General features: G+C 43.9%; 1 protein-coding gene and 1 long non-coding RNA gene across 2 annotated transcripts in view; one reads left to right on the top strand and one right to left on the bottom strand.

Moving 5' to 3' along the window:
* The first annotated feature begins 6,178 nt into the window (after positions 1–6,178).
* ANO6 (anoctamin 6) overlaps positions 6,179–25,847 on the top strand; it is a 285,876-nt gene continuing 266,207 nt past the window's right edge. The window contains exon 1 of the mRNA XM_081958403.1: positions 6,179–6,525. Coding sequence (XP_081814529.1) covers positions 6,441–6,525 — 85 coding nt within the window. The 5' untranslated portion in view covers positions 6,179–6,440. The remainder of the gene's footprint in view (positions 6,526–25,847) is intronic.
* LOC309394792 overlaps positions 17,410–25,847 on the bottom strand; it is a 482,407-nt gene continuing 473,969 nt past the window's right edge. The window contains exons 2-3 of the long non-coding RNA XR_014175793.1: positions 20,202–20,278; positions 17,410–17,822 (exon numbers count right to left, since the gene is read on the bottom strand). This is a non-coding gene — a long non-coding RNA (uncharacterized lncRNA). The remainder of the gene's footprint in view (positions 17,823–20,201; positions 20,279–25,847) is intronic.

Raw genomic sequence — 25,847 nt, 5'->3', positions numbered from 1 at the left:
AACGTGATTCCTGTTTTGGGAATACCCTCTGTCTATGCTGAACACAAATCTTTTAAAGCTAAACTACCCCTCGTCATTGTGGCCAAGCCTCTATCTACTCTGCTAGGTCTTGAATGGTTCCAGCCCCTCGGACTTTCCATTGACGGCGTGAACAACATTCCCTGCACTAATGACTTTGAGACTTTGATTACTGAGTTTCTGATGTTTTTGATGACAAATTGGGTAATTACAAGGGCAACCCCATCTCCTTCAATTTAGATCCTAATGTTTCCCCTATTAGATTAAAACCCAGGAGGCTCCCTTTTGCCCTTAAAGCTCAACAAATTGGTGGCTCAGGGAATTCTTGAGCCAGTTGAATATGGTACATGGGAAACCCCTATTGTTGTTCCCATTAAGCCTGATGGTTCTATACGCATATGTGGGGACTATAAATCAACGGTTAATAGGGCGCTGGAGTCGAACCCATACCCCGTTCCTGTCGTTCAACATTTATTGCACTCTCTGGGGAGGGGGTGCATTTTTGCTAAGTTAGATATGGCCCAGGCGTATCAGCAGTTGCCTGTGGACCAGGCATCTGCTGATGCCCAGACTATTGTGACTCATAAGGGGGCTTTCCGCTGCACCAGGCTACAGTTTGGTATTTCAGTCGCGCCTGGCATCTTTCAATGCCTTATTGAGCGGCTGCTCCAAGGCTTGGAAGGGGTGGTTCCATATTTTGACGATGTTTTAATTGCTGCCACCAGCAAACATGACCTCATCGTCAAAGTGGGGAACGTCCTGTCTCGTTTCAGATCTGCTGGCCTTAAGCTCAAGCGCTCTAAATGTCACATGGGAGTTTCTTCCGTCGAGTTCTTGGGATTTTTGATTGATGGCAAGGGTATCCATCCCACTCCCAGCAAAGTTGAAGCCATACATCGGGCTTCAACCCCTACTTCAAAACTTGAGTTACAAGCCTTTTTGGGGCTCTTAAATTTTTATGCAATGTTTCTGCCTCACAAGGCTTCTGTCGCAGAACCATTGCATAGACTTTTGGATAATTCTTCAGTTTGGCACTGGGGCCCCAGGGTGGCCAAATCTTTTGAAGGGGTAAAAAAGCTTCTCACGTCTTCAGCTGTTCTCATACAATATAATTCCAAACTGCCATTAACCCTAACTTGCAATGCTTCCCCTTATGGAATTGGGGCTGTTCTTGCTCACCTGTTGCCTTCAGGTCAAGAAGCCCCTATTGCATTTTTTTCTTGTACCCTATCGTCTACTGAGCGCAATTACAGTCAATTAGATAAAGAGGCTTTGGCGGCCATAGCAGGTGTCAAGCGCTTTCATGATTATCTGTATGGCCGCCAATTCCTCCTGGTGACTGATCACAAACCCTTACTAGGGATATTATCTGGTGATTGTCCCACACCCCCTATCTTGTCTCCAAGGATGCTGAGATGGTCCGAATTTTTGGCCGCTTATTCCTACAGGTTGGAGCATCGCCCAGGAAAACAGGTAGGACATGCGGATGCGCTGAGCCGTTGTCCACTGCCGTTAAAGGGTATGTACCCGGCTCCAATTTGCCCTGTTCTGGCTGTAGAGGAACTCCAGCTACCCATTACTTCCACTGATATTGCAGCACATTCTCGCCAGGATCCTATTCTGTCTAAGGTTTTAGACTGGGTTCGCAGGGGTTGGCCGGATGAGGGGTTGACTGGCAATTTATTGCCTTATGGTAGGAGGCGTTTGGAATTATCTGTGGTGCAGGGCTGTTTACTTTGGGGTCATCGAGTAGTAGTTCCTAAGTCCCTACAAACCAAAGTATTGCAGAGGCTGCATGAGGGCCATCCGGGGATTGTGTACATGAAAACCCTTGGCCGTAGTTATGTATGGTGGCCTGGCCTTGATGAAGCTATTACAGCTTGGGTAAACAGCTGTCCTGATTGCCAGGCTGCACGACCAGCCCCAGCAGCAGCGGAGCCTAGGGAATGGGAAACACCAAAGGGCCCTTGGTCTAGGTTGCACTTAGATTTTGCTGGCCCAATACAGGGTTTCAACCTGATGATTATTGTTGACGCCTATTCCAAATGGGTGGAGGTAATTCCCATGTCCACTATAACAGCCGAAGTATCCATTAAGGTCCTTAAACGGATTTTTGCTTGCCATGGGCTTCCAGATGTCATTGTGTCGGATAATGGCCCCCAGTGGACTTCGGCCTCTTTCCAAGCATTCTTAGCCATGTTAGGGATCCGGCAGGTACTTACGGCTCCGTTCCACCCGGCCAGCAATGGCCGAGCGGAACGCGCGGTCCGATCAGTTAAGGAAGCCCTCGCCAGGATGATGCATGGCACATTATATGACAAAATTCAGCAATATTTAATTAATTAACATTCCACTCCCTGCCCCTTAACCAATCTGAGTCCGGCGGAACTCCTAATCGGTAGGAAAAATAGAACCACTCTTGATAGGCTGCATCCGGAATATAATGAAATTCCACCCATTCCTAGGAATTACCAAACTAGGTATTTCAGTTGTGGGGACTGGGTTTTTGCCCAAAATTTCGGGGGCCATACCAAGTGGGTTCCTGCAACCATACTTGAGGTACCAGGGCCCTGTTCTTACAGGGTCCTCCTGAATGATGGAAGGCAATGGCGGCGCCACATCGACCAGCTGCGCCGCCGGGAAGCCCCGATCGACCGGCGTTATGAGTCTTTGCCTATTGAGGACAGTTCCTTGGCCGCCTGCCAGCCCAACCCGTTCACGCCCCCACCTGTCATTCCATGCACGTCTCCCTCTGTCACCACGCCTACAAATCCACATCCAGCGCCGCTCCGCCTACCTTTGGAGAACCAACGTCAACACAGGACGGAACCTTCACAACCTTCCGAGGAACTCGCTCTTCCTGAAGAGACTGTCTTACCAGCTGTGCCACCCCCATCGACACCAGAGGTTTTGCGTCATTCCGGAAGAGTCCGTAGGCGTCCAGCTTACCTATCTGACTATGCCTGCGCGAACTTGGGGGAAAGCAGTGTTGTGTCTAAGGCTAGCAAACATAATGTGTCAATCAACACCCACCAAATGTCTGGATTGGTCAATACCTGTAGGCATCACCAGAGGGAGCTAACTCTCATCTGATTGGTTGCCGGTTTGACAGCGGCTATATAAATAGCTGTCAAACCGGAGTTCACTGTTCTTGTTGTGCTTTTACTTAGTTGAGTTTGAAATAAATACCAGTACTTTACCGGATCGCCTCATGTGTTTTAATTCTAATTGAGAATATAATATGCACGAAGCTATAAAGAACAATAAGAGGATTGTTTAAAGACACAGAAATGAATGTAGAAGTCACTCAACAATTGAGGGGAAAAGAGCAACATGATATTCAGAAAATATATGAGAAATTAGAAGAAGCAGTGGAAGGCAGAAATCAAAATGAGATGCAAGAAGCTAAAAATTGAGAAGAGAAACGATTAATAAGTAGGAATCAGTGGTGCAATTCAGCCACTTCTATCTGGCTCGCATGAGGTGGTAGTGTTGGTGGCGGGTGGCTTGGTGAGCTGGTAGCGCAGGCGGCAGAAGCCACCCCTCACCCACCTAGACATCGTTACTTCCTGGTTTTTACCCATTGCGTACCTTCATACGTATTTCAAACATTGCTTTGTTTTAAATATCACATCAAGCTAGAAAAAATTCTAGGCAAAATTAATTATCTAGTGTTGTAGCTAATCTTTAAATAAAGCCATGATTTGCATTAAAGTAATCTGAATACAAACCGTGATTTTGACCTGCCTGTTTTCATTTTCACATGCCATTTTAAGGGAAAAGATGGGGTTTTCATTGTGCCCCAAAGAGCATTAGGGGCCATTCATTTTTGGGGTGCAGTTGTTTCCATTCCAGGGGCTCTTGTTTTATTTCCTCAACTGAGCAAGAAAGTTATCTGTAATTACAAAAGATGCTCTGCACATGGGAAAGCAGCATCTTATTCTGCCCAGAGCAGCTGGGAGTCCTTTTACCAGTGAAATAGGCTCTGTTTTCCTTTACTGAGATCTGGGCCTCAGGCACAGGAAATGGGAAAGAAAGATGAACTGTGGCAGATACTTAGGGTTTGGGGGGAGCTGTTGGAGTGTGAACTTTTTTAAAAATACTATTTCAATCTTAAACTTCAGTGGGGAAATTAAAATTATAACTCAATTTAGTCACAGGGATAATTTGTGATAAGCTTTGGAAGGCTATCCTTTTGTTTTAAATAAGTAATCAATCAATTGTACACTTGTCATTACAAGTGAATAAATCATCCAACCACCAGTCCTAACTATCATTATTCAAAAATAAGATAATTGGGAGTTGAGAGAATTGTGCTCTCAAGTAAGTATGATTGCCATTTTCCATGAAACTGATCCGTTTATTTTTTGCTTTCAAGTAATGAAAGAGGTGAGCAGGTTGTGAAACAATAACAACCTTTATTTTCTAACACGACAAGACAATGAGGCAACTCCAGAACTGGCAATGGGGAACTTTCCATCTGACAGCTCTTTATATAACAGCTGTCAGACAGGCCAACCAATGGCAAGCCTGCGTTCTCCCACCGAGTGGCTGTCAGCTGTTCAGCCAATGTGAGGTGTCTTTGAGCCTAATCAGGCTAAATTGAAACTGAAACAAGCTGTTTGCTGTTTGCTACAAGGAGGAAAATTGCTGAGAGGCAGAGGCAGATTTTTTTATCCCTCCCCAAAAGCTAGGTGCATCTTATACTTCAGAGTGTCTTGTACTCCGAAAAATATGGTATGTTACATACAGTGTATGCATGGGCATAACTCCCCCCCCCACAAAAACCCCCCATGCCCCAAGCATTGCTAATCACGACTACAAAGCCATGTTCCATTGTATTTGTTTTTCAGTTAAGCAAGGCATAACTACTGACGTAAAAAGAAATTTTATTACGAACGTTCTTTGCTAAATCCAACATAACAATAAAATCCCTATAGCAGGCATCCCTAAGCGGCCCGGGGGGCAGTTTAATAGGGCCCTCTAACAGCCCTCCCTGCTCTGTGTAAATGCGGCCCTCCCACGGCCCTCCCTTCTGATTGGCAAGCAGAAGACTGTCTCGCTGCTGCTCCACGCCTTGGAAAACAGGCGCGCGCGCACAGCTCAGAAAATTACAGCCTCCGAGACTTCGTAACAGCGGGAACTTGTTGTCACTCGCCCGGGCTTCTGCAGAAGCTTCCCTCCGAAGCCTTCCGAGGGAGGAAGGGCCAGTTGGGAAAGGGGCTTTGCTCCTGCTCCGGGCTGTAATTGCGCCTATGTTTTCCACGGCGTGGAGCAGCGGCGAGGTTCTGCGTGGCCAGCGATGATTCCGGAGGCCATCCGGGAAGACAAGGAACGCGAGGGGGGACCCTGCCCCCCACTGATGGCCTCCGGAATCATCGCTGGGCCTATAGCATAATGTAATATAAATATCCATTTCATAGCTTAAGTGAAGAAAGGACAAAAGAGTTCTGCTTTTGTTCATCACAGCATGATAAAGTGCATGTAGGCAAAATATTGTTTACCAAACAATCATTCTTTGTATGTGTTTATTCCATTATGATTTACACTATCTCTGTCTGAACTTTTGATCTATTTTATATCAAATCCATGCATAATCATGAAACATGGGTGATTTTGGATTATACTTTCCCCATTTCTCCTAATTTACATCACAAAATAATTGTGAAGATTATATGATATAATACCAAACTTTGTGAAAGGTATATAACAATCATAACAGTAATTCTATTTTTTTAAATAAGTAGCACTGTAGATCTCAAAGTTCTGAACTCCCACTTGAATAAAATTTTACAGCATTCCCAATATACAGTTATCCATCCATTTCTTAACACTTTTCTAGTCAAATAGGTCATTCTATCATCGAAGATTCTTTAATCAACACCTATCACCTATCCGTATATATTAATCGGTGAGATATGCTGCAGGATAAAGATGAATTTCTCCCTCAAAAAAAAGACTTTGCTAACCACAATGCCGGCCCCCTTGCGCGGAAAGCAGAGCTTTGTTTTGTTTGACACCCCGGCTGAAACTGAGGAAAAGTTGTTGGCCACTGCGTGCCATGAAGGGAAAACACAAAGCAAAACATCATTGCTTCCAGCTAAATTTCAGAGGGTCTCTATGGCAACCAGAGGAAACTCCCTTCCGGTTTTCATGTCTTCCAAGTGGCGGCAGAGGCTGGCTGCGAACGAGGTTTGCAGACTCTTCGCGAAACTCCGTGACACGACCAAAGCCACTTCGTCTCACCCCTCCCGATCTCGCCACAAACCCATTGGGTTTCCAAGAGCTGCGAAAGTTCAGCTTTTGCGTCTCTTGGGAGCTTCTTAGCCGTAACCCTCGGCGATTGAGCTCCGCTAATTGCGCTCTTTGCTTCTCTCGTCCAAGGAACAAGAAAAGAAAAGCAAGAAGAGAGTTCTGGCGCGATGAATATGGAGAACCGGGAAAGGTTCTCAGAGCAGGAGGAGGGAGAAGAAGAAATGGAAAGAGATGAAGAGGATACAGAGATTGGTAAGTAAGAAGATTGGGAGAGAGATAAACAAGCGGACAAGGAGAGCAGAGCAGATTTGAGCAAGGGAGGGATGGAAGAGGTTCCTCCAATGTAGATTGGGCCTAGAAGTTTTTCTCCTTCTCAAATGACAGCTGGATATTTTAAAAAGATTCTGCTTTGATAGTTAGGTTCACCCATTGCCATGCCTGCCTTCTAATTCTCACTTTGGGAAAGATGGCAAACAGTTTGGATAGGCTGCATATCTTTTCTATATATCATTTTTTAAATTTTATATTGTTTATACATATCACTGCATGAATGGTGTGATACCTGGTGTGATACATTTCAATACAAACAGACACAGTATTATTACTCATAGTTATTACATTTCATTTTCATTATTTATATTATTTACCCATATCTTTTACTATCACCCTTCAGTTCTAAACCTTCCTCTTACTCTTTCATATCTTAATATATTGATATACATATACCATATTTCCCCTTTTATTTCTATATCTATTTTAATTCCCCCCTCCTATCACTATTATTTTCAAAGACTTGGTAATGACATTTATTTTCTGTTTCCCCTCTTCCATCTGTTTTGTTATTCATATTTCCATTATTTAGCTCTTCACATCTGTTTATATTAAAGTTCCATCCTTTTTTTGTTCCATTATTCAATATCTCAATATACACTTCTGGTACCAATAACAATCAATGAAGCATTTAAAATATATCTATTTCATGTTTTTTTTCTAATATCATTCAAACTTTAACTTTCAATTAAAACTTAATTCTTATCCATACATCTATTCATGTTCTTTCCAATCCTCTACATATAATTCTACTACTAATACACATGTTTACATTAAAGTATACTCATCCATTTATCTAATCACCTTTTGTTTATTTCTAACATTTCACTACTAATCATATACTTATATAATTCTAATATTATTACACATTTTTAAAATACTTTTTTACTTTACTTTCCCTATCTTTTTCCTTTATCCAATGTCTCTTGCCACAATCCAAATTTTTAGTCTTCTTTTTTTTTTGGGGGGGGGGGGGACCAAACTCTGATTTTAGGTTTTTTAAGCCTTTTATTTCATCTGCCTTTAAGTCTATATTTTGACTATGCATTCTAGCTTTCTCTCCCCTCTCCACTAGCCCACTGTCTAGTGTTAAAGCTATTTGTTCTAACCCTTGTCTCTTTTCCCCAGCTATCTTGCTGTTTCTCCCATTCCCTTTTCAAATCTTTTAAAATGTTTTCCTCTTATTTTAATTCCCTATTCCCTATTGATTTTAATAATATCTCATTTCTGTCTTCTTGCTGGATTCTCAGTTCCCCTTCATCTGGTAGCTCCATTTATCCTGGTCTTTATTCTTTGTTCCTTATGTATTATGTATTGTTCCTAAATGTATTTTATATTTTCCCATTTTTGATCTATACGATCAAATATTTGCAACATCTCCTTATGTTGCTCCTTTATAAAATCCTTAATGCTTTAATACATCAGCTCCATTTTGTATATGGGGAAAAATCCATCCTAACAGAAAACAGGAAAGTGCATCACTGATTGTGATACAGAACTCAGGAAGTCTAGCATTTGAAAGTTTGGTAATGCTGCCCTGTAGCCAGCTTCCTAGGTGACATTAGAATGAGACCAGGAGCATCTATTATGATGATTGGTCAGATAGTCAGCCAGATGTCTGGACTGGATTTGGCATTTTTAGGCACCTTTCCAGCTATTTGGCATTTTATTCACTTCCCTATGGACTAGGAATAGACAGAAATTGTGTAATAGGATTAAAGAATCTCAACAGGATGTAAGCTTTTCTAAAGCTGCCTTTGCAATTGACTGATGGTGATTTTTTTCATGGTTTATGGTGTTCAAGTAATGCACCAGATATTTTGGAATTGCAGCCAAGGTGTCTCTTACTATTGGCATTGCAATGTTCACTATCCAGACTTTTTTTAATCTTTCTTATCCACAATTGTCAAGCTTGGGATGTTGAGTGGCAGATGGTTGGTCTATTTGAATTTCAAAGTCTGAAAACATTTTAGATTCTTCATTTTATATTACTTTGTATTGTGATCCCACCATTTTCTGCTTTCTGGCAAGTGGTATTTCTTGCAAATGTTCCAATGCACCATTGTTACTACTTTGCCATGCTGTTATTTGTAATGAGTCTGTGTGATCTTCTTACAGGAGCTAACTAGGTGGTCTACGGTTTCTTTCTTCCACTTTGCAGAGAGGACATTTGATGTTTGTTGCTGTCTTCTCACTGCTTTAAATATATTTGTTCTTGTGGTTTGTTCTTGTGCAGACAGAATTAGCTTCTCTTTCTCTTTCTTCAACTTTCTTGCTCTGATCCATCAGCAGATATTTTATTATCTGCTTTGCTGGCAAGGGTTTTTTATATAGTAGCTATCCTTTACCTTGCCATGTCTCTTTTCTTCATTTAGTCTTTCTTATTGGTCATCTTGTTTTCTTTGACACTCAGTAAGTGTACTAGCTTCAATGCATCTTCTTCACTGTCTTTCAGATATTCTTTCAATGGCCTTTTTTCTTCTTCAGTTATCTGCCACACTTGCAATATTCCATGCCTTCCTATGCTCTTTGTCAACATATTTTTTCCTGATCTTTCTATTCAGAACTTTTAGTTCAATTTGAATTCAGTCAAATATTCCAAATGTATATCTAATTACTAGAATTGTACAGTTGACAATCAACAGCAACTGTGTTTTCCATTGTGCAATTGATCTTTGCAGAAAGTTTCTAATGTTTCTACTGGCTCCTGTTATATCTAGGCACTTGATTATCCAATCATGTGACAGGGATTTGAATGCCTTTTTATAATCAATGCAAAATCATTTTGTCAATTAAGAGGTGATCTTCTGTCCCTCTATTCTTTGGGTGGCTTCCTTTCTGTTCAGCTGGAAAGAGCTTGTTTACAATTAGATGCTATTGCATTGCATCAGCTACCAAAGCAGTTAGCAATTTGAAAGTTGTTGGTAATCAGATAATAGGCTTGTAGTTGCCTGGGGCAGTCCCTTTTGCAGGATCTTTTATTATTGGGCAGGTTTCGCCAGATAGCCACTCTTCAATTTCACCTCCATGTGAAATATGATTAAATGAGTGGGTATTGACCAATCAGATGTTTCAAAAAAAATAATGCATTTCATCTTCATCTGGTGCTGACCAATTATTCATTCTTCTTGCAATTTTTGCCCTCTTTCTTAATATTGCATAGTTGGTTTGTTTCTTCTTCTTTACCTCCTTTATCTAAGCTGCATTCTTGTATTTAATCATAATGTCCTATAGCTATAACCTGCACTGTTTCCACTTTGTTAGGTGTTGACAAGTTCGCTGCAGTTCTTTCATAGATGGTGTCAGCTCCCTAAAAATGATACTGCCGTTCAGTTGGGAGAAGGGGAGGTCTTGGAGTCAATTTATTAGCAGTGCCTGTGACAACTGATATTTTACAACTGGTTTCCTGGCGCTGATCCCCTCATCCTTTGGGGGGATGTTTATGATGGCCATGTGGGATTGTTCACTTTAATGTCTAACGGAAGATAGCCTTGGGAATGTATGTTTATTCAGTTCTCAGGGCAGTTGATAAAGGAAACATATTCACACTTGTGTATTGGCTAAAATCTGCATTCTAACTAATGGGAGGGGTCTCTACTGCTTTAATTCTACTCGCATTGCCTAAGAGGATTCAGACCTTGCTTTGAACTGAATGGTTTCCATTCTACTTAATAAAAGGTTCCTTTTGAAATACTCTGTTTTAAGAGTCTTCAGTTTCTTAAGCTAGGAGAGGAACCCTTACAGATGGATTGAAATAAACCTTTCTGATTCAGTTGAAACTGGAGATTCTGCTGGTAGTGTGCAATTCAAGCATTATCTGATTTTGACTATGGCTGTTATTTGTTGTCACTTTAATCACTGCACCAAACTGGCTGTATAGAGTAACAAATTGTAACTTACTGAAATTAAATTGCATTCATTAAATTAAATTAATGACATTTTTTAATGTGAAAAGTTGTGACTAAATTAAATTTGGGCTTTTATAAACCAATATATCTCTCCTCCTGTCTTGTCTCTAAAGTGGCATTAACATTCCTGATGTTGAGAACTGAATTGCATTTTGAAGGGAAAGTTTGTCTTTTAAGTAGTGGTTGCTCTGTGTTTGGGGTTGGAAGGGTCAGTTGGACATGAGGTGGTAAACAAGTAGATGACTCCACCTGAAATGAGAATGTGCTCTGTGCTTGTCTTTATATTCTAGTGTGAGGATGCTCTGGAATATAGATACTTTGGGAATTTTGAGGATTTTTCTGTGTCAGCAGAAATCATTGGGTGCAGAACCAATGGTAGTGGAAATGTCAGATAGGTGGTCTCAAGAGGTAGGTGATTGTAATTAGTGAGATGGGAAATATATTTGGTTGATGACATATGGTTGGGAAATATTTGAAGTTATTGTGGAAAGTCATATGATTTATAAGAGCGGAGATGTCAGAAGAAGCATGGGAGAAGATATAGGCTGGCCATTTCAGCAGAAGGGAGCCTGGCAGTCCCAATTTTGACAGTCCCAATTTTATAATCATGTGTGATGACTCCTCCAGATGTCAGTTCAGAGGAGGGTGAACCTGTTCCAGGCACTTCAGGAGGGGTGTGGGTCAATGACTCCAAGCACTGGCTGAGAGTGATTTGGCTGAAGCACAGCTGCATCAGGACAGCCCTGAAGTTTCAAGTGGGGAAAACATGCAGCTGCAGCTGGTTAGTGGTGGCGAGGAATTGCCTTCTGCACCTAATCCACGAACATGTCGGGCAAAGAAGAGGCAAAAGCAGTGAAAGTCAGCCCAATTACTCACGAGGAAGCAGCCCAATTACTCATTCACATCCAGCAAAGTCTTTTGAGGGAGGATTTACAATCACAGATCTTATCTGGCTTGGAGAGCTGACAGGCCAATATCTGCAAAACTTGGCAAGGAGTCTCAGAGAGTCACAAACAAATTAAGCAAACTAATTGTCTCCTGCAAACTCCACTCTCCTTTTGCTTCTTGTTTATTTCTTGGGGGGGGGGGCATTCATCATCCACCTGTGGCCTTAATCCCAAGTTCTTTAGCTGTTCCCTTCATCTAGCAATTCTGTGCATGCACACACTGGGAACAGGCTTCAGCTGTTCATCTGCCTCACTGATGTCTGACTCTGAAGGCAGCTGATAACTAGGATTTGGCTCTGGCCCCCTCTCTGCCTCTGACACAGAACCCTCATCAGAGCCTTCCCCAGACTCCAGGACTGGCTCATGTTCCTCCCCAACTTCCTCACTGTCCGAATCTCCTGCCAGTTCCACTGGCCATTGGTGGGCCACAACACTCGGGCAAGTCCCTCTGGCAAAGTGGCATCAGGCAACAGTGTGTGCATGCGTGGCCGGTGCATGGAAAAGGGCGGAGGGTATGTGTTCAAGAATTAGAGCAGCTCCAGTAATTTTTGCTGCAAGAAGCCTGCGCATCCGCTGTCTCTTTTTCTGCACAAGAAGTGTCCAGCCACACCAAAAAAAAGAGGAGGTGGCTGCAAGAATCTTGCAACAAGGGGGACGAGATGCGAGCTGGTAGGGAGCCCAGTGGTGATGGTTCAGCCCTGGCTTGCCTTCCCTGACAGCCAGACATGAGAGGAAGGTAAGGACATGTCACGTGGTGAAGGGAGAGCAGACAGCGGGTGGGCAGCATCTCTGGGAAAAGGCCAGAGTCAGGGAATGGCACATTCCCCAACCCAGTTGAGGCAGGTGGGCAGCAAGTGAGTGGTGAGCAGGTGGCAAGTGGGCAGCGAGTGGGCAGCGAGCAGGCAGTGAGCAGTCAGCAGCTCTGGGGCAAGGCTGGAGCCGGGAAATGGCACATTCTCCAACTCAGTCGAGGCGGCTGGGCAGCAAGCAGGTGGCGAGCAGGCAGTGAGTGGGTGGCAAGCAAGGACGAGTAGGCAGCAAGCAGGCAGCGAGTGGGCAGCAGCTCTGGGGCAAGGCTGGAGCCGGGAAATGGCACATTCTCCAACTCAGTTGAGGCGGCTGGGCAGCAAGCAGGTGGCGAGCAGGCAGTGAGTGGGTGGCAAGCAAGGCCAAGTAGGCAGCAAGCAGGCAGCGAGTGGGCAGCAGCTCTGGGGCAAGGCTGGAGCCGGGAAATGGTACATTCTCCTACCCGGTTGAGGTGGGTGGCAGCGGTGCATTCCTGGGCCCCAGGCCCTGACCCAAGGTGAAGAGTGGGTTGGTGGCATGCATTGCTTACCTTTGGTCAACTGAGTGCGTGAGGCAACTGGCTAGGTGGTTAACTGGGCCACATGGCAAAGGCAACATATATAGGATGGGGTGGGTGGGCGTGGTGGTGGCCAGAAGGCATGAGTGATGAGTGGATGGAAGGGGAGGGGCAGCAAGCAGCCAGAAGGGGTGAGCGAGTGGATGGAAGAGAATGGTCTAAACCGGTCGAATTTAACTCCTGGATTCCAGCCTTGCCTTTGATTGACCCTGTGCCTTGACTTTGGATTGTGCCTTGTCAACTCTAGACTTGTCTTGCCTCATGCACCCTATTGCACTGGGGATTTAGAATAGAATAGAGCTGGAAGGGACCTTGGAGGTCTTCTAGTCCAGTCCCTGATCAAGCAGTAGAACTGATACCATTTCAGATAAATGACTGTCTAGTCTCTTCTTAAAGACCTCCAGTGGTGGAACGTCCATGATTTCTGAAGGCAAACTGTTCCACTGGTTAATTGTCCTTACTGTTAGAAAGTTTCTCCTCAATTTCAGTTTGCTTCTTTCTTCAATTGGTTTCCAACCATTGTTTCTTGTCCTGCCCTCTGTGCTTTTTCTTTGTGGCAGCCCCTCAAATACTGGAATGCTGCTATCATGTCACCACTAATTCTTCTTTTCTTTAGACTAGCCAAACCCAAAATCTGAAGCCGTTTTTCACATGGTTTAGTCTCCAGATCTTTGATCATCTTAGATGCTCTTCTTTGAACTTTTTATCATCTAGATCAGCGATGGCGAATCTTTTTTGGCTTGAGTGCCATAAGTGGGGGGAGCGCAGGGGGGTCGTGTGTGGGCGTGCCTCACCCATAATGCAATGTGCAACCCCTGTGCGCATGCGTGCACTACAGGCACCCCCTCCCATTTTTACATGCTTTTTTTGCCCTCCCTGGGCTCCAGAGGCTTTATAAGAGCCTGGGGAGGGCGAAAACAGTCTCCCCCCCCCCCCGGATGCCCTCCGGAGGTGTCAGCGAAGCCTCCGGACAGTCCCTGAAGACTTCGGAGCGCACAAAACAATCCTCCGAGCAAACTGGAAGTGACTTCCGGTTTGCTCGGAAGGTCGTTTTGAGCGCTCTGAAGGTTTCAAGGTCTGTCCGGAGGCTTCCCTGACGCCTCCGGAGGGCTTCCGGGGGGGCGGGGGAGGCTGTTTTCGCCCTCCCCAGGCTCCTAGAAAGCCTCTGGAGCCTGGGGAAGGCGAAAAATGGCTTTTAAAAAGGGTGAACTCCGCTGGCCAGTGCGTGCATGCGCGCTGGCCAGCTGATAGGGCAGCGCCTCGCGTGCCCTGACAAATGGCTCCATGTGCCACCTGTGGCACGCGTGCCATAGGTTCGCCATCGCAGATCTAGATGCCCAATAAAAATAGTTCTGGTTTCCATTCAATCTTTTGTTCTATAATTTGTTCTAGCCATTCCTTTATTTTAAGCCAATATTCTCTGGCTTTGGCACAGGTCCACTACATGTGGGAGAAGGTTCCTTGTTTATGTCCACATCTCCAACATTCAGATGAGCTATTGGGAAATATTTTGGCTAATCTCACTGGGGGTAAATGCCAACGATAAAACATTTTATACAAATTTTCCCTATAGGCTCCTAACATCAATTTATAATTTTTCTCCCATTATTTATCCCAATGGTCTAATTCAATACTATACCCAAAATTTCTAGCCCAACTGATAATTGTCTCATTCACTCTTTCTTTTTCCATCTTATATCTTAGGAAATAATTATAAGCTTTGGTAATCATTTCCCCCCCTGTACTTGCAATATCTTATCCAATTACAATTGTTTTCCATAGATGCCATGCTGTTCTATGTCTTTTTTTATATATCTTGTTTTAATTTGGAGATAGGGCCACCATCCTATCTCTATTCTCTGGCTTTTTAAGTCATGCTCAGATTTTAGTTCTCCTTGCTCGTTCAATAATTATAATAGGTCACGGTCTTATTTAGATCTAATACATTTGTGTAAACCATTGCCTCCATTGTTGATAGCCAAATTGGAATTTTCATGTAGTGGTTTTTCCTAATTTTTCCCCAGATACACAACAGTGAATCCCTTACTTATCTTAAGGCCTGCTACCTTGCCAAATTCCTCTATTTCTTCTGGTGATTTAATTCCTGTCTCCAAAAGATCTTCTATTATGAAAGCCAGATCATCTGCAAAAGCTTGTATCTTATATTCCTCCTTTTTAATTCTCAATCCCATTTGAGCCATTTTTTTTCTCACAGAATTAGATTTCTTTTATGTTTAACCATATCTATTTCTTCTTTAATTATCTTATTTTGAGGTTCTTTTTGCATCCTGAATTCCAATTCTTCCAGTTTCCCCTGCAATTCCCTTGTTGTTTCACTTTTTCCTTATTTTGTTTGGCCACATAGGCTATAGTTAGACCTCTAATATAAGCTTTAGTTGTGTCCCATAAGTTTTGTAATGTTGTATATTCATTCATATTCTCCTTCAGGAAGAATTTTAATTCTTTTTCTATCCATTGGACACATATTTTTTCTTTTAAAACCTTCTGATTCATGGTCCATCTCCCTCTCCTTTTTGTTCTTCCCTTCCATTTTACTACCATGTTTTCCTGAAAATAAGACAGGTTCTTATTTTCTTTTGCTCCACAAAATATGGCCTTGGGCTTATTATAGGGTGAAGGATTATTATTTTCCGGGGCAGGTGAAAAGCGAGGCGCACCTTTTACCTTTCCAGCTCTGTCGCATTCCTTGCCATTGTATTCAGGGAAGCCACTGGTAAAAAAAAAACCTTCTCGCGAGTTCAATCGAACTTCTTGAAGTCGCGAGAAGGTTTTTTTTTACCAGGGGCTTCCCTGGACACAATGCCAAGGAACGCGATGGACCTGGAAAGGTAAGAGGCGTGCCTCGTGGCCCAACGCTGCCCACCTCGCCCAAATGGTAAAGGCAGCCTGCCTGGTTCCCTTCCCCACCATCCCTTTAGAGAGGGGTGGCAGGTGGGGGGGATAAGCGAGGTGTGCCTCTTACCTTTCCAGGTCTGTTGTGTTCCTCACCCTTTACAAGGGGCTTCAATGGGCAAAAGGGTGAGGAATGCAACGGACCTGGAAAGGTAAGAGGCGCGCCTCGCGGCCCAACACTGCCCACCTCGTCTCAATGGTAAAGGCAGTGTCAACTTCTAAACTGTTCTATGACTATTATCAGGCTGGCATGAGGGGGGGAGGATTCCATGCATGCCTTCGGCCGGAGTTGGATCTCATGTCTACAGCCTAGTTGGAGAATATGAGTTATGACGCAGGACAGAAGGGAGGGGATACAGGGGTAAAATTTCACAATTAAGTGAAAGCAGTTTTGGCTCCACAGGAGTTCACGCCAGAATGTCGATCCTAATAAATGGTTGGATTTCTTTTGAACTTTGTCTCGAGGCTCGTAAATTAATTAGGTCGTCTTCTGGGAACTTCACAGAGAGCCAAAACTGACTTTAAAAAAAAATTCTGGGTTTCCTGAAGCCCAGGCTCTCCAAGCACTCCCCTAATGTTTGGGCTGCTTGGAGGGAAAATCAGGCAACAAGAGATTGATTGCAGCTGGAGGTATGTGGCAATGCCAAGCAGTGGTGCTCTTCTAAGAAGCAGAAGCAAGAGAAGATAAGTACTGGTGGAAATTCCCTTGCCCTAGTCTCCAGATACAGGGAAGGGTCTCAAGCAAGCTGGCAAGGGTGGACTGGAGTTGGGACTGGAAACAAGTCAGGCTCCCAAAGCCCCAGAGGGAATCCCAAGGGAGTGCAAAAGAGCAACAGAGGGAGGATTTTTACCAAGCCACCCTTCATGATGAGGGACCATCATGCCGCCCAAAAGAGAGGGGATGGACATCTGATCCTGTTGAAGAGAGGAGATGCAGACTGGAGCGCAGCCCCCCTCCTGATAGAAGGAGAAGGAGCCCAAAACAGCAACCAGTGCCTCTCCCACGCAGCAGGCAGGCTGCCAAGAGCAGGCAACCCCCTCCCTCTATCTGAACTAGGGGTGAAGAAGATGACCAGCCATATCAGGTGCAAGCATACCAAGGCCGACAGGAGGCTGGGGGATTAGGGCTGAATGACCCAACCCAATTCAGGGGAAAGTTTGACGGAGATTCAGACCAGCTAGCCCTATTCCTTGATTCAGCTGATATCCACCTAGAACGCTATGGGCGCCTCTACCCATCCCCCAGAGCCATGGTGAATGCCATCGCAGAGGGTCTAGAGGGAACAGCAAGGGAATGGCTAGCAGCCCTCCACAAGAGGAGAGCCCCCCCCCCAACTGCAAGACATAGATGACTTCCTGCAACTGCTAGAGGCCAGATTTGAGGAGGTGGGGGAGGAGGACCCATATGCAGAAGAGGAACTCAGCAACCTAAAGCAGAGGGGCCATCCCTGAGAAGGAATGGAAAGTTTCCCTTCCCCCTCGATCGAGATGTGGATCGCCACCCTTCCTTGTTAGCATATCTCCAGATAAGAAATAAAACCGAGAACATGTTCTAATTAAAACAAACTTTAATAACAAAATAAAATAAAACAAATCGATCTAATTGTTACATTTTGGCAAGAGCAATTGTCGCCCACCATCTTGGCAGACGAACAGAAGATCAGAAGTGTCTGGAATGTGTGATGTATTAAGAAACGTGTTAAGAAGCATGCACAGTAAATCACTTGCTGATAAGACCTATGACCTGCGCAGTAAATCTTCAGCTCGGCTAGCAAACAATTAAGGCAGTGACACCCCTTCTTTTGCTAGTTGGGCTGATGTCATCAAATCATCAAATAAGGCACATCTTCTTTCGCAGATACTCGTGTTGAGCTGCTGGAAGTGGTTTGTTGAGCATGTCAGCAATCTGATCATATGTAGAAATATATTGCAATTTAACAAAACCTTGCTTAACTAATTGCTTTGTGTTTTGATAATGAATGTCAATGTGTCTGGACCTAGAACCTGTGAAATGTGACTCAGAAATATAAACCACCGATTCATTATCTTTCATCACGGTGATTGGTCGAATCGGACGTGTCCAGATATCTGTGATCAAAGCATCAAACCACGATAGAGAATTACAAGCATCTGAAACACAAGCATATTCAGCTTCAGTAGATGAACATGAAACAAAACTGTTTTCTCACTTGCCAGTAAACAGGACATCCATTCAGGAACATCATGTAACCTGAAGTACTTTTGCGTGATTTCTTATCACTTGCCCAATCAGAATCAGCATAACAACATAATTCTGCATAATCAGTGTGTGTTGGTTCTAGCAATAACTTCATGTGTTTAGTGTGTTTTAGGTATTTCAATAACTTCTTAATGCATGTCCAATGAAATTGTGTTGCCTTACCTATGTGTCGTGATAAGAGATTAACACTAAGTGCAATGTCGGGTCTGGTCCAACTACTAATGTATAACAGTGACCCAATGACTGAATGATAAAGTGTTTGGTCCTCGAACTCAGGACTTGGTTCATGTGTTAAGTTGTGAAAATCTGTTTGCATGGGTGTCTTTGCTGTGTTAGCATCTTTCATGTTGCAATGATGCAAAATGTGGTCAATTTTCTCCTCTTGTGAAAGTCTAAACTCCTTCTGTGTTTTTTCAATCTGAACACCTAAATAAGTGCTAATGTGACCTAAAGATTTCAATGTGAAGTATCTCTGCAAACTTTTTGCAAAAATCTCACTCATTTTCTTATTTGAACCAATATAAACAATATCATCAACATAAACAAGAATAATCTCATATGCATTGTTAGATCTTTTTGTGAACAAGCATTCATCAGTTTCGGACTTAATAAAGCCCATTGAATTTAGTTTGTCAGTAAGACATAAATACCACATTAAACCTGACTGTTTCAGACCATAAAGACTTTTGTTCAGGAACCAGGTATCCCCTTCTTGCTTTCGGAATCCTGGAGGGCTTCTCACGTAGATCTCTTCATCTAGGTCTGCATGTAGATAAGCTGTGTCCACATCAAATTGGAAAACTTCTAAACCAAGAATAGTTGCAGTGGTTAAAGCAATTTTTACACTTTCAGTTCTAACTGTTGGTGAGTAAGTGTTTGTGTAGTCCTCAGGATAACGCTGAGCGAAACCCTGGGCTACAAGTCGGGTTTGTATAAAGACTCACAATTCGGTTTCTTCTTGATTTTGTAGACCCATCGAGTGCCAATGACTTTCTTGTTTGCTGGAGGTTTTGCAAGTGTGAATACATTAAGTTTCTTTAAACTGTCCATTTCATCCTGCATTGCATCATACCATTAGTCTTGCTCCGAATTAGGAAGCTGTTTGATTTGTGTGAATGTATGAGGAGGAAGAGTAACGTGGAAATCAAAGGCAAAGGTGTTTTTTCAGTTGCCATGAATATCGTTGTGGAAGGATTCCTTTTGTGACCCTCTTGGGATGTCTCGGGACAACAGTCCATTCTTCTTCTTCTTCTTCTTCTTCATCCTCGTCCTCACGTTCATTGCTAGCATCAGCATGTGTGGCTTGCAAAGACTGAACATCAGGTTGTGAAGAACTGGTAGAAGGAATATCTGCCTGTAAATCGTCATCAGGCTGCGTGGCATCTTCAACACCATCTCTAGGAAAATAAACTCCAGGATCATTGGAATGAATCCTGGACCAGTCAATATCTTCCTCAAAATTAGCAGATTGTGAAATGACAATTACATGTTTAGGATCAATAAATTTGCTCCATTTTGAATTATCATCAATACCCATAAATCTCAGTCTCTTTGCTACTGGACCTCCCTTTCTTCTTTGAGCTAAGGGAATGTTCACCATAGCGTATGAACCAAAAATGTGGAGGTTCTTGAGATCAGGCCGGTAGCCATACATCATGTAGAAAGAGTTTGATTTATTACACTGCTCCAAGTACGGTTGACAATGTGATTTGCATATTTGATTGCTTCACCCCAGTATATGCTACCGAGATTGGCATCTTCTAGAAGACAACGCAGCATGGTTTGTAGAACCCCTTGTCTTCTTTCTACAACTCGGTTATGAGCCGGTGTATATGGAGCGGATGTTTGATGAAGAATTCCATTCTTACGCATCCAGACCTGGAAACGCTGAGACATGAATTCTGCACCATGGTCACTCTGTATTCCGGCGATGCGAACTTGGTATTGTATAGAAACAAAAGCTGCAAAGTCTTTAAAGATCTGAAAGGTCTCAGATTTCTCTCTCATAGGATATACAAATCCATATCTAGAATGATTATCTACAATTGTTAGAAAATACTTTCTACCACCAATTGTTGGTGGGAAAGGACCCACTATGCCAGTGTTTACCAAATCAAAAATGCAAATTGACAGGCGTGTAGCGTGTTTGGGAATGGCAGCTACTTTGGATTTTGCTTTCCTGCAAACTGCACAATCCAAAAACACCTTACACCCCTTTAGATCCAAACCTTTTGCGAACTCCGGCATTTTTCTAAGAACACAGAAACTGGCGTGCCCCAATCTTCTATGCCACTTGTGGATACACCTGGAATGCAAAGGTTTACCAGTTAGTGAATTTTAAACATTAACAGTTTCATGAGGAACCTCAGGCTTGCTCTGAGCAACCTGCTTCCTTATTTTTTGTTTGTTGGCTTTAGGAGCCTTTGGAGTAGCAACGGGTTCTCTCTCCGAACCAACTCTCTCTGGGCCCGTGCTGTCCCTTTTTGGAGTTTGCATACTTGCCTGTGCTTTTGGCTTTAAGTAATAAACACCACCAATCAGCATGGTTTCAGCAACAATATCTCCATCTTTAACTATGTAACTTGCTTTCTCGACGTGGTGAACCTGGAACTTTAACTCTCTAGACAAGTGACTTTGACTAAGCAAATTACTAGTTGCTGAAGGTATGTAATAAACATCAGGGATGAATGTATCGAGCTCTTCAATGTAAACAGGTCCTTTTCCCATGACCTTACAAGTGTGGTTTGAAAAGGAATACAATTCTTGATATTCGGGCTCAGGCTCGCCCATCTCTGTGAAAAGTTCCTTTCTGCAGGTAACGTGTAAAGCTGTTCCACTATCTAAAGTCCACAAAAGATGTCTGTCGTACTTTGGATCAGGTTGTGGAACGTTGGTTATGGCCAATGTTGTGAGTGGAGCTTGTGGATCACGCCTTGGACCACGACGACCTTGTCTTCCGCCTCTACCCCTGCCTCTGGAGTCTGTTCCTCTGGGCTGGTATGTGACGGGAGCTGGAACTTGTTGGGGACAATCCTGGATGTCATGTCCCATACGGTTGCAGATGTAGCATCTTGGAATCCTTGGAGCATAGCCTCTTTCTCGGAAGGGACGTCTAGCTTGAGCTTTTGATGTTGGTGATTGTTGCAGATGTGGTGTAGGTAATTTGATAGCTTCCTCCTCAATTAAAAGTCTGCATACATGATTAACAGTGCATTGAGCAATAGGCACATGGTTAATCTTTGCAATGGCATCTTTCCATTCATAATTCAATGAGTTAATGATGATGCTGATCATTTGGATATCATCAATAACACGGCCTCTTTCTCTCAATTCACTTCTTATTCCTTTCAGTTTGGTCAAATGTCCACCAATTTGTTCACCAGGTTTCAACTTCGAACCATGGAACTGAGACTTGAGCAAACATGTGTCAGGCGTTCTAAATACCATGCAGAATTAAATCATTGTCCAAAGCAAAGTTATCTTTAAAGGTCCAATTTATTTGTACAGGCAAGTTAGCATGTCTATGGAATTCCAACTCTAATGTTCTTCCTGGGATTCCACCTAGTTGAAAGTTCATGATCTTATCCCCACACCCACAAATCCATCACATGTTCCAATCATCATCTTCCATGCTAGCATCTGCACCCCTCTGCTTCCCGTCAGGTGTCGAGGTGCGGAGACAAAAGATGACCTTGGCTTCTATAAAAGAATGTCAACAATACATTCCACAATCCTACTCCTTTCTATTCCCCCCTCCCAACTACTACACTAATGAAACACATAGAAAATTATAAGAAAGTGTGGCAGGTCAAAGATCCTAAAAAGAAACATAACTACAGGTCTGACAACATGAAGATTCAATTGAAATGGCAATCTTCCAAAATAGCCCAAATTTGTTGGGCTGTTGCATCAGGTGGAAAGGTAACCTGCAATTCAGTATCCATGGACATCAACAATGTTGTGCAAGCCTTAGTCTCTAGGTCTCTTATTGCAGGAGTCCATGATTGGGCAGGAGGATTAAACACCATACAATGGGTACCTTCTCTGCGAAGCAAAAGTGCAATCTCACTGGCCCAGGCTTTATAATTCTGTCCTGACATCTTTAATTTTGACTCACCAGTCAAAGGAGTGACAGAAAATGCCTGTTGAGGGATATGCATTTGAACAACTTGCTGTGCAGGTTGAAAAGCTGGTTGTTGAACCAGAGGAGGCTGTAATTGGACCGTTGGTCTTTGTATTGTTACAGCTGGAACTGGAGCTGGCATTTGCCTTTGCTGCATTAAGTTTTGCCTTGTTCCATCTAGGGAAAATCCAACGCCACCAGGGGGAGTTGAAGATTTAACCTTTGGAGGCATTTGCATTGTTGCTTGGACATCTGGACAGGCTACAGGTAAATTCAGCCAAGACTGTTGCAATTCCTTTAACTGCTGCTGTAATAAATTACTTCCGCCATGAGATGGCAGTGCAGCATCACTTTTCAGCTGTAACAGATCTGTGTGCGTGGCAAAATCTGAAGAACAAAGGAGATCACGTGGCCTCTGTGACATGTACATATCTCTCTGTTCTGATTTACTTGACACTTTATCCACCAAGGTGTGTTTCTTAGGTTGTGGAGAAGAAGGCAAGATGGCATCCTCAGACATTTTGGAAATGGGGAAACCCCTCCTACTTGTCTCTAATCTATCATAGTGTTTTCTAGCTTGAGAAAGCTGTTTTTCAAAAAGGTCTATCTGGTCACGATAGTTTTTCATATCTTCCCCAGGGCCTGGGAAGAATTCATAAGTTTCACTTTCTCTGTGGGGGTGGAATTCTTCTGCCAGTGAGGGTTTTGGCCACTGATCAATTGTTTCATAATCTTTAAGAGATATTTGAGGTGAATTTGCTCTGGCAAGGAACGCTTTGGTTTAGCCCGGAGCATTTCATAATCTCTTGGAGATATTTGGGAGCATGCATAATCAGAAGGAAGATTGACTGACCTCAGTCTGTTTGTTCCATTCTTGAAAGCATCTTTATCTCCTGTGTGAGATGTTCCTCCCATGGCAGATTCTCCTTTCGGCCCGGCTGTTGAAGAAATTCGGAGATTTGGAAGCCAGCTTGAGAAATCCTCCAATTCTGTGTCAGAGGGAACGTGCTTCATCTTTTCCTTTTTTTCTTCTTCTTCTTCGGCATGGTTAGGAAGTTGATTTTAAGCGTACCTTAGTAGCTATAAATAATTCCTTTCCTAATTAGGCTAGCTGCTTTCTATCTCTTTTAGAGATAGCTTAACAAGGAAAAAGGCTGTTTATTAAGAAACCATCGTCTGCTGCCAAATATAAGAATGAATGGAAAGTTTCCCTTCCCCCTCGATCGAGGTGTGGATCGCCAGCCCTCCTTGTTAGCATATCTCTAGATAAGAAATAAAACCGAGAACATGTTCTAATTAATACAAACTTTAATATAAAAATAAAATAAAACAAATCTATCTAATTGTTACATTTTGGCAAGAGCAATTGTCGCCCACCTTCTTGGCAGACGAACAGAAGATCAGAAGTGTCTGGAATGTGTGATGTATTAAGAAACGTGTTAAGAAGCATGCGCAGTAAATCACTTGCTGATAAGACCTATGACCTGCGCAGTAAATCTTCAGCTTGGCTAGCAAACAAGTAATGCAGTGACAGCCCCATCAAAGAGTACATCCGTGAATTTAGGAGGGTTATAGGAAGGCTACCCCCTTTACCAGAGTGGCTGCTGGTGCATTTTTTCAGAACAAGCCAGGACAAGCAAATTGCCCAAGTAACTGCATACTAAGACATCCCAAATCAACTCTCTGAGTGATTCTGAGTAGCAACAAAAGTCAACAGCGGGCTGTGCACCGGTGACATGAAAAAGCAACCGGACATACAAGAGAGAGGTCAACCTGACCTGAAACCACCCAGCCGGCAGGGAACCACAGCACCACAGCAGGCTCTGAGACCAGCCCTCATTCAAAGTCTGCTGAAATGCTACAGATGCGGGGGGATGGGCCACATGGCAGCTGCATGTCCACCCCCAGCCCCCAAAACAAGGCCAGACCCACCGCCCAGGGCACAACCAGAACAAGGACCCAAATGGACCACCAACACATCCAAGAAAGCCCTCCAATCTGCAAAGGCCCCTTCCCCCTCAGGCGAAAGTGATGGAATCCCAGGCAACGACAACCAGTCGCCTGAATCATATGACAGCGAGGACGAGGGAGAAAATGATCCAACGGTGAGTGAGTCAATTCACCCTTTCCTTTTTCCAATACACCTCACAGCCCCCAAAACAGGAAATCAGGGGGATTTTCAAGCCCATTAGACTCAGGCTGCACAAGGTGCTTGATCAACCTAACCACAGTCCTGAAAGTGTGGATCAGAGCAAAAAGACTAGCCCACCCAATCCGGTTCGAGCAGGTCGACGGGTCCCTAATGCAAGGAGCCTATGCCACCCACCTGACCGACCAGTGAGGCTAGAGCTAGCAGATCACTGGGAAGTAATTCGATTCATAATAGCCCCCAAAATGACAGACACACTCATACTGGGACTTTCCTATCTAGACAAGTGGGGACCAGCTATCTGGTGGCAAGGGGGTACCTGCAGACTTAGGATATCAAGGGCCTACCACACCAGCAAGCAGAAGCACCACCCACGCTGGAAACCCCCCAAGAGAGCCCAAGAGAACCACTGGCAACCACATCCGACAAAACCCCAGAGGCCAAACTGATTCCAATAGAATATCAGGACCTCGCAGAAGTATTCAGTGAAGCCGAGTGCGATGGTCTGCCTCCCCACCGGGAGATAGACTTTGCCATCGAAATCATCCCCGGAGCAAAACTACCCAGCCCAAACTGTACGCCATGACGCCCCAGGAAATGCAAAAGATGCGCAAATACATAGACAAAAACCTAGCAAGGGGGTTCATTGAGCCAGCCAAGCCACGGGTCGCGGCACCAGTCCTCTTTAGAGAACAAAAAGATGGAACCATGAGATTGTGTGTGGACTTTCGAAGGATAAATGGGGGGGGTGTACAAAACCTATACCCGCTCCCCCTCATGAAGGACATGCTGTCTCATCTGACCAAGGGAAAAGTCTTCACCAAACTAGACCTCAGAGAAGCATACTACCGAGTACGTATCAGAGAGGGAGATGAGTGGAAAACAGCGTTCAACTGCCCCCTATGGAGCTTTCAATTCAAAGTGATGACTTTCGGGCTGCAGGCGGCCCCAGCGGTATTTATGCAGTTAACAAATGAGGTGCTGCATGAGGACCTCTACAAGGGGGTCCTTGTCTACCTAGATGACATCCTTATCTACATGGAGGCCATGGATGACCACGTACTTCTGGTCCGCCAAGTACTGGAGAAACGTCTGGCAGCCAACCTGTACATCAAGGTATCAAAATGTGAATTCCACCATGCACGGTTAGACTACCTGGATTACCGAGTGTCATATGAGGGAATAGAGATGGACCTAGCGAAAGTGCAAGCCGTACTAAGCTGGCATCCCCCTCGCACCTGCAGACAGCTACAAAGCTTCCTAGGGTTCACGAACTTCTACAGGCAATTCATCCCCTCCTTTGCAAAGATTGCCAAACCCCTGACAGACCTCCTGAAGACAGCGAGCCCAGGAACAAAACCTCATCCAGGACAACCCCTACCATGGGACCTAACCTGCCAAGAGGCGTTCGAGACACTAAAACAAATGTTTGCAAAGGAGCCAGTACTGAAGCATCGTGACCCCGAGCAACCTTTCATGATCCAGGCAGACGCCAGCGATGTGGCAATGGGAGCGGTGCTACTTCAACCCTGTGCCTACACCTCCTGCAAGCTCACAGACACAGAGAGATGATGCACCTCATGGGAAAAGGAGGCTTTCGCA

This window comes from Natrix helvetica, assembly GCF_964273705.1.
Source record: "Natrix helvetica genome assembly, chromosome: 6".
NCBI lineage: Eukaryota > Metazoa > Chordata > Lepidosauria > Squamata > Natricidae > Natrix > Natrix helvetica.
Note: the sequence above shows the minus strand (reverse complement) of the source record. Positions and strands in the feature narration are given on the sequence as shown.